Source organism: Chiloscyllium plagiosum, unplaced genomic scaffold, assembly GCF_037043375.1.
Source record: "Chiloscyllium plagiosum isolate Xiang-an unplaced genomic scaffold, Cpla_swu_hap1 HiC_scaffold_23, whole genome shotgun sequence".
Lineage (NCBI taxonomy): Eukaryota > Metazoa > Chordata > Chondrichthyes > Orectolobiformes > Hemiscylliidae > Chiloscyllium > Chiloscyllium plagiosum.
Window position 1 is genome coordinate 17,178,259 of NW_028270161.1, and position 12,925 is coordinate 17,191,183.

General features: G+C 41.9%; 1 protein-coding gene across 1 annotated transcript in view; it reads left to right on the top strand.

Moving 5' to 3' along the window:
- The window catches only part of col7a1l (collagen type VII alpha 1-like), a 432,947-nt gene that overhangs the window by 10,278 nt on the left and 409,744 nt on the right, over window positions 1-12,925 (top strand). The window contains exon 2 of the mRNA XM_087999395.1: window positions 1,605-1,748. Within this exon, the coding sequence (XP_087855521.1) occupies window positions 1,658-1,748 (91 nt within the window). The 5' untranslated portion in view covers window positions 1,605-1,657. The remainder of the gene's footprint in view (window positions 1-1,604; window positions 1,749-12,925) is intronic.

Below are 12,925 nucleotides of genomic sequence, written 5' to 3' on the forward strand. Positions count from 1 at the left end.
GTTGCGCTCAAATTGGTAGCTGCATTACTACATTACAATACTTCAAAAGTACTTCGTAGCACTTTGTGATATCTAAAGTCATGAACACGTGTTATATTAATATAATTTTTTTGGTGCATAACCTTTACTCACCTTTTACAACTTGTTTAGATTACTACTTTAATGATCTTCTAGGCACAGGAAATACAACTATAATTGATGCAGCATGTATCTATTACTTAGCACTGTCAGATCAGATAAAATTCACCAAGGCAATTATATACTTCCTGAAGTGTGGTGAATAAACTGAATGCAGTCCTCTTGTTAGGACTATGAGAATGATACTGTCTCAGGTGGCTCCTGAACTAGAAGCATAAAATAAACTCACCCGGGTTTTGAGAATTTTTGAAAAAGTTCTTGAAGCTTTTCATTTTGCATTCATCAGGAGATTTCACAAGAATAACAATAAAAAGGAAAACCAACATATATACTCAATAAGAGAGGTGAGTGCTGATTGATTGGCAAGTGGAGTTTGAATGGTAGCATCATTGTCATAGAGAATGCAGTAATTAATGACCGCCAGGTTTTATTTGGATTTCAAACCAGGATGGTTTGCTCTAATGACCTGAGAAATTAACCACTGAATGTATGTCATTTATTTTGCTGAGCTGAAGCAGGCACAATGTGTACGTGTGTTTTTCTGTATGCACAGAACAGTGCCTGTGTATTAATGTCTAATGTGTATTTATTGGCATTCTTACTAACTGTCTTGATGAGAGCAAGATGAAAAGTTTTGACAAAATATGCCTTTTTACTGCAATACCCTTCCGGACTTCCCAGGTTTGCCAGCTGTACAATATCTTCCCAGTGAAAAATACACAAGAATTCTTTTTGGAGAAAGACAGAGACTGGAATTGGTTTGTTACAATAACCTTCTGAAGCTAAAGGCCAGATTTACTAGTTTCCAGATGAGACTTCTATTTGCCACCTCACCCCTACTGTTGTACTAATCCATTTTCCTGGGTCACTTAACATGAAGGGCAACTGGATTGTTGTCACTAAATGGAAGCTGGCTGCCTCAACCGGTAGGATTCTATTGTCATGCCCCATCGGGACAAGAGGACATGTATAAAATACACTTCAGAGGGCAGGAGAAGGATCTAAAGAAAAGTGGTCAAGAACAAAGGATCAAACTATGGCAGGAGAAACTTTGTGAACAAAAATTATGGGATTATGAAATTCATTTCTGGAGCGAGTGGTTGATGCAGAAACTATTCCAACAATCAAGACTGGTTTGCTTTGGTTAGTGAATGAAAATAAATTCGAGGTGTATGAGAACAGAGTGGATCAATACTGTTAAAATTGTTTTCTCATGTGGATGGCAAACACCAACAGGAACTAGTTGGGCAGAGTAACTGTTTCTATGTTACAACTGTATGTATTTCTATGATTTTAGGTAAATATTTTGTAGGCTAAGTTCACAGCTACATGTGGCTACTTAGCAATTACTACTAGGCAACCCTGCTTAAGTAGCTATTCAATGGTCCCACACTCTCCAGATCGATGTAGGATTTTAAATGTATTTTCTGTTCCTAATCTTGTATTTTCTTTTGAATTACCTTTAGATGAGGATTCACAACAAGGAGCCAGTACCCCAAGTCTGAATTAGATCTTCAACATGACTCAAGACCAGAGCAGAGGACTGCACGTAGCAATCATTACTATCTTGGCCACACTTGTACACTATGGAGTTCAAGTCCAGTCAGAAGGTACATCTTTTCTTAATAAAATTATATGGAGACAATATGCTGTCCTCATGCCATCAAGTAGGAGTTCCTCCTTTTAGGGAGTAAAGAGGGCAAATAAAGGACTCAAGCATAAAACAAATGATTGTTCTAAAGTTAAACAGCAATGACTCCCCTTCTCTGTTGCTGCCTGACGTACTGTGCTCTTTCCAGCTCCACTCTTTACCCACTTTGACTCTACGGCATTTGTAGTTCTATCTCCAATATTGTCTCTCATGTCTAGCACACATAACTGTCCCTGTGATGCTCATTTGATGTTGACTGTCTCAATGACTGTCTAGGATAGTGAAGAAGGTGTTTGGTATGCTTTCCTTTATTGGTCAAAGTGTTGAGTACAGAGTTGGGAGGTCATGTTGTAGCTGTACAGGACATTGGTTAGGCCATCGTTGGAATATTGCATGCAATTCTGGTCTCCTTCCTAGCGGAAAGATGTTGTGAAACTTGAAAAGGTTCAGAAAAGATTTTCTAGGATGTTGCCAGGGTTGAAGGATTTGAGCTATAGAGAGGGGTTGAATAGGCTAGAGCTGTTTTCTCTGGAGCGTTGGAGGCTGAGGGGTGACCTTTTAGAGGTTTACAAAATCATAAGGGGCATGGATAGGATAAATAGACAAAATATTTTCCCTGGGGTGGGGAAGTCCAGAACTAGATGGCATAGGTTTAGGGTGAGAGGGGAAAGATTATAAAAGAGACCTAAGGGGCAACATTTTCATGCAAAGGGTGGTAAGTGTATGGAATGAGCTGACAGAGGAAGTTGTAGAGGCTGGTACAATTGCAACATTTAAAAAGCATCTGGATGGGTATATGAATAGCAGGGGTTTGGAGGGATATGAGCCAGGTGGGACTAGATTGGGTTGGGATATCTGGTCAGCATGGACATGTTGGACCGAAGGGTCTAATTCCATGCTGTACATCTTTATGACTTGATGACTCTAATTGTACTGGTGGACTCCTGGTGTTCCTTTTCTAGAACCACTCAGGCATGAGATGACCATGGAAAAGTAGGTAGAGTGACCATCCCAAAGCTCATTGCTAACCTGGGTGGTAACCTAAGCCTTCAGGCCCAGGAAATGATGCACTAGCAAGTTCTCTGACATCCATTCTACTGCTCTCTGCATCAGGTGGCAAAGGATCAGAGGCCTAAAGTGGAGCAATGTGCAGAGAACAGGTCCTAACTATTCATTATTTTCATTGGGGGCTATAAAATGTTTGTAGGAGTCTTGCGGTAGGGAAACTGTGTGGATGCCAGTTTAGAGTTAAACCTGACATTGATCACCAGGAAGGACAGTCTCCTGCTAGTCTTGTTCTAGTGGCAGTTTTGAAAGTTTTATAGACATTCAATGATAACGCATTAGCCTCCAACATCTGGTTGGTTTTATTAATTGGCCTGGATTTTACCCGTCAGCATGTTTCTAGCAGACATTCCAGCTGGTGGGTTTTTTATTGCCTGCAGAATTGTGCGAAAGACAAGGCAAATTCAAAATTAATATTCAATTGAAATGAATCATTGAACTGTGCTCTTTCTGTTGTGGATCTGCTAGTAGCACTATTGTCTCTGTGTCACTGTTTCTGGGCTCAGGACTTAAGTACAAAACCCAAGACTGACATTCCAGTGAAGTGCTGATGGAATGCTTAGTAGTTACATATACAGTACTGTCTTTCAGGTGATTTGTTTACTAATGCCCAGTTGGGTGGGTATAAAAGATTTCTTCCTATTATTTTGAACAAGAGCAAGGGGGTTATCCCTTGTGTCCTAACTGATGTTTATGAGTTAATCAACATCACAAAAACATGTCAGATAACTACATGTGAAGAGAGGTCACTGCTGTAAGGTAGGAAATGTGGTAGCTAGGTTGCACACAGCACACTCCCACAAATAGCAATGTGATAATCTGTCATTATCACATTGCTATTTGTGGGAGTGTGCTATGTGCAACCCAGCTGCCACATTTCCTACCTTACAACAGTGACCTCCCTTCATATGTAGTTATTTGACAGTAAAATGTTTTGAGACATCCAGTGGGCATGAATTATTCTTTTTCTAGTTGCTAGAGAAAGCAGTCAGAGTTAAAGAATTCCACTACATAGTTCTACTGGGAGAAGAATGAGTTAGGCTGCCGATACATTTTCAATTATAGCATCTAATGAAGCAGAATGGGCCATTCAACCCATTAAGACCTTGCCAGCATTTGTCTCTAAGTGAACCACCCAGTCTAATTCCATTCTTCTGCTTGTTCCCCATATCCACTGGGCCAGCACAATGAGGCTAGGATGTAGAGAGGGTTCAGAAGAGATTTATCAGTATGTTGCTGGGAATGGAAAATTTGAGGAGAGGCTGATCAGCTGTGACTTTTTTTACTGGAGCTTAGGAGTTTAGAGGTAACCTTATAGAGGTTTATAAAATCATAAAGGGTATAACAAGGTGAATGGCAGGTCTCTTTTCCTAGGGATGGGGATTTTAAGATTAAAGGTTATATTTTTAAGGTGAGAGGAAAAAGATTTTAAAAAGACATAAGGGTCAATTTTTTTTACACAGAGAATGGTTCACGTGTGCAATGAACTTCCAGAGGAAGTGGTAGATGCTGATACAGTTATAACCTTTAAAAGACATTTAAATAAATACATGAATAAGAAATGTTTGGAGGGATATGGGGCAAATGGGACTAGTTTAGTTTGGGCTTATGGTAAGTATGGACTGGTTGAAATGAAGGGTCTGTTTCCATGCTATATGACTCTACGACTCTATGTGCATGAAGTTTGACAGTACCAATGTTACTCCATCCTCACTGGAGGGCGGCACGGTGGCACAGTGGTTAGCACTGCTGCCTCACAGCGCCAGAGACCCAGGTTCAATTCCCGCCTCAGGCGACTGACTGTGTGGAGTTTGCACGTTCTCCCCGTGTCTGCGTGGGTTTCCTCCGGGTGCTCCGGTTTCCTCCCACCATCCAAAGATGTGCAGGGTCAGGTGAATTGGCCATACTAAATTGCCCGTAGTGTTAGGTAAGGGTTAAATGTAGAGGTATGGGTGGGTTTCGCTTCGGCGGGTCGGTGTGGACTTGTTGGGCCGAAGGGCCTGTTTCCACACTGTAATCTAATCTAATCTAATCTAATCTAATCACTGATTACATTTATCCAATAGTTGAGAGTGTGGTGCTGGAAAAGCACAACAGGTCAAGCAGCATCTGAGGGGCAGGAAAATCGACGTTTCAGGCAAAAGCCCTTCATCAGGAAGATCCTGATGAAGGGCTTTTGCCTGAAATGTTGAAATTCCTGCTCCTGAAATGCTGCCTGACCTGCTGTGTTTTTCCAGCACCACACTTTCAACTCCAATCTCCAGCATCTGCAGTCCTCACTTTCGCCCAACTGATCCAATAGTTGCTGAGTTAGTGAATTCCTGGCAGTAGCTCAAATTTGTGGCAAACTCAAAATACCTGAAAAATAATAGAAAAACTCATATACACATGGCCATGATTACAAGGCAGTAAGAGAATGAAATGTGAATAATTTATAACAGCCACTGGAAACAATTCCCAGAGCATCCATTATCCATTGTTTATGGAAAGATCATCATGATGATTTGATTTCCATTACTGGTCTCCTTTTTGAAGACAAAGTTGTCAATCTAGACACCGAACACTGGGCTGATTTGTAATGAGGCAGGTATTGACCAAGTAACAATTTCGTTAATATTGCAACAATTTTATTAAAAATTAACATAAGAATTTCATCTATACCACGTGTTTTCTTGTCTTTGTCCAGCTAGGTTTTGGGGGACTAGCCTAGAAGTTATTTACCCTCTTTACTTTGATGCATCATTAACACCAAATAGTTCCATGATGTTCTGAGTTTGCTGCAGTTAATTTGACTAGCTCACATCAATTGCCCACCTCAACAACTGCTGATAAAATACAATCCTTAAGGACTAATGTAGACTGAAAAGTTGATGCCCAGTCCAAAATTATCTGCAAAATATCTATGCAAATTTTCATTTTTAAACTACTAGATGAGTTTTGCTGTCCCTCACAAACTTCATTTCACTATCTGTTGTGGAGACTGCTATCAGTGAATTATTTTCATTCATCACCAATGGAACCCTCAGACCAGCTGTTAGGAAACACAGAAGACACAATCGAGAATTACTGTCTATTCTTCCCTCAGCTCTAGTGGTGAGGGCATGGAAATGTCTGGCTTCAGCTCGTTGCCACCTCTCCATGATCTGTGCTAACAACTCATACTGAGTTGGTGACTATGGAGGGTACGTGTGTATTTAAAGTGTAGAATCTGTGATGGGAATTGGGTTCGCTCACTTGGCTAGGTGGTTGGTTTGCAATGCAGTGTAATGCCAACAACATGGGTTCAATTCCCATCACTGGCTGAGGTTACCACAAAATACCCTCTTTTTCAATCTCTCCACTTACCTGAGGTATGGTGGCCCTCATGTTAAATTACCACCAGTCTTCTCTCTCTAATGAAGAGCTACCCTATGGTCTGGTAAGACTTTGGTGACACAACAACAAGAGTCTGTGGTTCTGTATTAGGCTGTGTTCACATTATATGCCATTCCACCACTTTGGAGGCCAATATCCAATAGTCTTTGTCTCACAATCAAGCAACCCTTTACTGGCTTTACTAATTGTAACTACTTTACTGATGACTGAGATTCTAATGCTGATGACTTCTGGCCTGGAATACCAGAAACCTGTTCAAATGACTTGGTTTTACTTTACCTGTCGAGAGTAGTTCATTGGTATATGGACCTAAACAGCGCTCCATATGAAGTATAATTATCATATCATGTAATTAGTACCTTGAGATTTTTCTCATCTTCCCTCACTGGCTTACTGTTCATGCTTTCACCTCCGATTCAGCAGTTTTTAGTTAAAATGCTAACTTTCAGCTAGGATTTTAAACAAGGCCCATCTTCCCTCTGCATGTGGATGTAAAATAATCTATGAATCCTATTTAAAAAAGAGAGCTCCTTAGTATTTCTAGCCAGTATTGTTCCTCAAACTGTATTGCTAAAAATCAGAATCTCTAATCATTATTACATTGCTCTCTGTGGGATCATGCTGCGCGCAAGTATCCCATGAATTTTCTACATTGCAACACCTTTAAAATATTTCATTTATTGTAAAGCACTTAAGCATGTCCTGAGCTTGTGAAAGTTGCTGTATAGATTAGAATTATTTCATTTTCATTTATTGAAAATTCTCCACTTTCGAATAAAACTTGACCTGATCAACTTTCTTTCTGCTGCACAAACCCAATGGTTTATAGAAGAGTCTGTCAGGAACATATTAGTATGTATCAATCCATTATCGGGTTACTGCGTGACACTGGAACTGTGATATTTGTGAGATGTACTAGTGAAATATTTTCACTGTCTACTTACAAACCCGGCAACATACGGTAAAGAGCTGCTTTATTTGCACTTCACCTATTCCACTGGTTCACTTGTTTATTCAGTTGGAAGCTTTTACAAACATTCAGAAATCCGTTACGTTCTTGCAATCAGACAACACCTTCACGTCTGGCTGCATTTGCCTAGATTTATTGGTATTATTTTTTTCCTCTTTCTTATAGAATTTCATGCCATCGGCATTTTGATTGATTGAGGAAGTTTAGCAACTTGCCTGTGGTACTGAATGATCCACTGGGCCAGCACACTGTCTTTTCATTCCTGGGATCCAGGGTGAGAGGATGAATGCTCCTCTCTTGTGCAATTTGTAGGACCTCGGTGAAATTAGTTTGGGATATTTATGATCCTAATTCCAATTACACATGCCATAACGGTTATCTTTTAAAATCCCAGTTGTGAGATCCAAGTACAAAAGATTTTCACACATGATTTCCAGAGGTCAGGAAAAATATAACAGAAATCCAAGTGTTTCTTCCTTTTCCTTACATCCACAGCAGCTCACAGTTTGGTACTCAGTTCCTGTGACCACACACATTGAATGTTGTTCCTAATTATGCAGAGGTTTCTTTAACATCTGTTGCACTTCTGTACAGGAGACAATAAAAAGCGTATTTCTCCAATTTATAGAGTCATCGAGTCATAGAGATGTACAGCATGGAAACAGACCCTTCGGTCCAACCCGTCCATGCCAACCAGATATCCCAACCCAATCTAGTCCCACCTGCCAGCACCCGGCCCATATCCCTCCAAGCCCTTCCTATTCATATACCCATCCAAATGGGAGGAAGGGAAAGTGAAAGCGACAGGGAGTATGGAGTTAAATGGAAAGATAAGCGGCAGGATAGCATATGTGCAGGCAGATTTAAACTTGAGACAGACTGGGAATGCAGCAAAAAGGAAGGATAACTTAGGACATCTTATGACTTCCAATATCTCTAATGATAAGAAAGTTAGCATTAAGGCACTTTACCTGAATGCTCGTAGCATTCGTAACAAAGCAGACGAACTAATGGCACAGATCATCGTGAATGATTATGATGTGGTAGGCATCCCAGAGACATGGTTACAGGGGGGTCAGGACTGGCAGTTAAACATCCAAGGGTTTTCAATTTATCGAAAAGACAGGGAGGTGGGCAGAGGGGGCGGGGTTGCCTTGTTTGTTAAGAACAAAATTAAATCTATGGCACTGAATGACATAGCGTCAGATGATGTGGAGTCTGTGTGGGTGGAATTGAGGAACCACAAAGGCAAAAAAACCATAATGGAAGTTATGTACAGACCTCCTAACAGTGGTCAGGACCAGGGGCGCAACATGTACCGGGAAATAGAGAAGGCATGTCAGAAAGGCAAGGTCACGGTGATATTGGGAGACTTCAATATGCAGGTGGACTGGGTAAATAATGTTGCCAGTGGATCCAAAGAAAGGGAATTCATGGAATGCTTACAGGATGGCTTTTTGGAACAGCTTGTCATGGATCCCACAAGGGAGCAGGCTATTCTGGACCTAGTGCTAGTAATGAACCAGACTTTATAAAAAATCTTAAAGTAAGGAAACACTTAGGAAACAGCGATCATAATATGGTAGAGTTCAATCTGCAGTTTGAAAGAGAGAAGGCAAAATCGGATGTAATGGTGTTACAGTTAAATAAAGGTAATTATGAGGGCATGAGAGAGGAACTGACGAAAATAGACTGGAAGCAGAGCCTAGCAGGGAAGACAGTAGAGCAAAAATGACAGGAGTTGTGGGTAAAATTGAGGACACTGTTCAGAGGTTCATCCCTAAGAAGAGAAAGATTATCTGGGGAGGGATTAGACAGCCATGGCTGACAAAGGAAGTCAGGAAATCTATCAAAGAAAAAGATAGATCCTATAAAGTGGCCAAGAGCACTGGGAAATCAGAAGATTTGGAAGGCTACAAAAACAAACAGAGGATAACAATGAGAGAAATAAGGAAGGAGAGGATCAAATATGAAGGTAGGCTAGCCAATAATATTAGAAATGATAGTAAAAGTTTCTTTCAATACATAAGAAACAAACGACAGGCAAGAGTAGACATTGGGCCACTTCAAACTGATGCTGGAAGCCTAGTGATGGGAGATAAGGAAATAGCAGGAGAACTTAATAAGTACTTTGCGTCAGTCTTCACAGTGGAAGACATGAGTAATATCCCAACAATTAAAGGGAGTCAGGGGGCTGAGTTGAGTATGGTTGCCATTACAAAAGAGAAAGTGCTAGAAAAGCTAAAAGGTCTTAAAATTGATAAATCTCCTGGCCCTGATGGGCTACATCTTAGAGTTCTGAGGGATGTGGCTGAGGAAATAGCGGACACGTTGGTTGAGATCTTTCAAAAGTCACTGGAGTCAGGGAAAGTCCCGGATGATTGGAAGATCGCTGTTGTAACCCCCTTGTTCGAGAAAGGATCAAGGCAAAAGATGGAAAATTATAGGCCAATTAGCCTAACCTCGGTTGTTGGTAAAGTTCTAGAATCCATCATTAAGGATGAGGTTTCTAAATTCTTGGAAGAGCAGGGTCGGATTAGAACAAGTCAACATGGATTTAGTAAGGGGAGGTCGTGCCTGACAAACCTGTTGGAGTTCTTTGAAGAGGTGACAAGTAGGTTAGACCGGGGAAACCCAATGTGGATGTGGTCTACCTAGACTTCCAAAAGGCCTTTGATAAGGTGCCACACGGGAGACTGCTGAGCAAGGTGAGGGCCCATGGTGTTCGAGGTGAGCTACTGGTATGGATTGAGGATTGGCTGTCTGACAGAAGGCAGAGAGTTGGGATAAAAGGTTCTTTTTCGGAATGGCAGCCGGTGACAAGCAGTGTCCCGCAGGGTTCAGAGTTGGGGCCGCAGCTGTTCACATTATATATTAATGATCTGGATGAAGGGACGGGGGGCATTCTAGCGAAGTTTGCCGATGATACAAAGTTAGGTGGACAGGCAGGTAGTACTGAGGAAGTGGGAGGCTGCAGAAGGATCTAGACATTTTGGAAGAGTGGTCCAGGAACTGGCTGATGGAATTCAATGTGAGCAAATGCAAGGTCTTGCACTTTGGAAAAAAGAATACAAGCATGGACTACTTTCTAAATGGTGAGAAAATTCATAAAGCCAAAGTACAGAGGGATCTGGGAGTGCTAGTTGAGGATTCTCTAAAGGAAAACATGCAGGTTGTGTCTGTGATTAAGAAAGCGAATGCAATGTTGTCAATTATCTCAAGAGGGTTGAAATATAAAAGCACTGTTGTGCTACTGAGACTTTATAAAGCTCTGGTTCGGCCCCATTTGGAGTACTGTGTCCAGTTCTGGCCCCCACACCTCAGGAAGGACATACTGGCACTGGAGCGTGTCCAGCGGAGATTCACATGGATGATCCCTGGAATGATAGGTCTAACATATGAGGAACAGCTGAGGATCCTGGGATTGTATTCATTGGAGTTTAGAAGATTAAGAGGAGATCTAATAGAAACTTACAAGATAATACATGGCTTGGAGAGGGTGGACGCTAGGAAATTGTTTCCGTTAGGCGAGGAGACTAGGACCCGTGGACACAGCCTTAGAGTTAGAGGGGGTAAATTCAGAACAGAAATGCGGAGACATTTCTTCAGCCAGAGAGTGGTGGGCCTGTGGAATTCATTGCCACAGAGTGCAGTGGAGGCTGGGACGCAAAATGTCTTCAAGGCAGAAATTGATAAATTCTTGATGTCACAAGGAATTAAGGGCTATGGGGAGAATGTGGGTAAGTGGAGTTGAAATGCCCATCAGCCATGATTGAATGGCGGAGTGGCCTCGAATGGCCTTACTCCCGCTCCTATGTCTTATGGTCTTATGGTCTAAATGTTGCAATTGTACCAGCCTCCACCACTTCCTCTGGCAGCTCATTCTGTACACGTACCACCCTTTGCGTGAAAAACCTGCCCCTCAGGTCTCTTTTATGTCTTTCCCTTCTCATCCTAAACCCATGCCCTCTAGTTCTGAACTCCCCGACCCAAGGGAAAAGACTTTGTCAATTTATCCTATCCATGCCTCTCATAATTTTGTAAACTCTATAAGGTCACCCCTCAGCCTCCAACGCTCCAGAAATAACAGCTCTAGCCTATTCAACCCCTCCCTATAGTTCAAATCCTTCAACTCTGGCAACATCCTTGTAAATCTTTTCTGGACCCTTTCAAGTTTCACACCATCTCAAGGAGACCAGAATTGCACGCAATATTCCAACAGTGGCCTAACCAATGTCTTGTACAACCGCAACATGACCTCCCAACTCCTGTACTCAATACTCTGACCAATAATGGAAAGCATACCAAACACCTTCTTCACTATCCTATCTACCTGCAACTCCACTTTCAAGGAGCTATGAACCTCCACTCCATGGTCTCTTTGTTTAGCAACACGCCCCAGGACCTTACTATTCAGTGTATAAGTCCTGCTAAGATTTGCTTTCCCAAAATGCAGCACCTCGCATTTATCTGAATTAAACTCCATCTGCCACTTCTCAGCCCATTGGCCCATCTGATCAAGATCCTGTTGTAATCTGAGATATCCCTCTTCGCTATCCATGACACCTCCAATTTTGGTGTCATCTGCAAACTTACTAACTATACCTCTTGTCCTCGCATCCAAATCATTTATGTAAATGACAAAAAGTAGAGGACCCAGCACTGATCCTCGTGGCACTCCACTGGTCACAGGCCTCCAGTCTGAAAAACAACCCTCCAACACCACCATCTGTCTTCTATCTTTGAGCCAGTTCTGTATCCAAATGGCTAGTTCTCCCGGTATTCCGTGTGGAAAAGGATATGGAAAATATAGAATGTAGGGAAATAGATGGTAACACCTTGAAATATGTCCATATTACAGAGGAGAAAGTGCTGGATGTCTTGAAACGCATGAAGGTGGATAAATCCCCAGGATCTGATCAGGTATAACCCAGAACTCTGTGGGAAGCTAGACAAGTGATTGCTGGCCTCTTGCTGAGATATTTGTATCATCGATAGTCACAGGTGAGGTGCCGGAAGACTGGAGGCTGGCTAACGTGGTGCCACTCTTTACGAAGGGTGATAAGGACAAGCCAGGGAATTATAGACCAGTGAACCTGAGGTTGATGGTGGACAAATTATTGGAGGGATTCCTGAGGGACAGGGTGTACATGTATTTGGAAAGGTAAGGGCTGATTAGGGATAGTCAACATGGCTTTGTATGTGGGAAATCATGTCTCACAAACTTGATTGAGTTTTTTGAGGAAGTAACAAAGAGAATTGATGAGGGCAGAGCGGTAGATGTGATCTATATGGACTTCAGTAAGGCGTTCGACAAGGTTCCCCATGGGACACTGATGAGCAAGATTAGATCTCATGGAATACAAGGAGAACTCGCCATTTGGATACAGAACTGGCTCAAAGGTAGAAGACAGAGGTTGGTGGTGGAGGGTTGTTTTTCAGACTGGATGCCTGTGACCAGTGGAGTGTCACAAGGATCGGTGCTGGGTCCACTACTTTTCATCGTTTATATAAATGATTTGGATGTGAGCATAAGAGGTACAGTTAGTAAGTGTGCAGATGACACCAAAATTGGAGGTGTAGTGGACAGTGAAGAAGGTTGCCTCAGATTACAACAGGATCTTGACCAGATGGGCCAATGGGCTGAGAAGTGCCAGATGGAGTTTAATTCAGATAAATGCAAGGTGCTGCATTTTTGAAAAGGAAATCAGAGCAGGTCTTATACA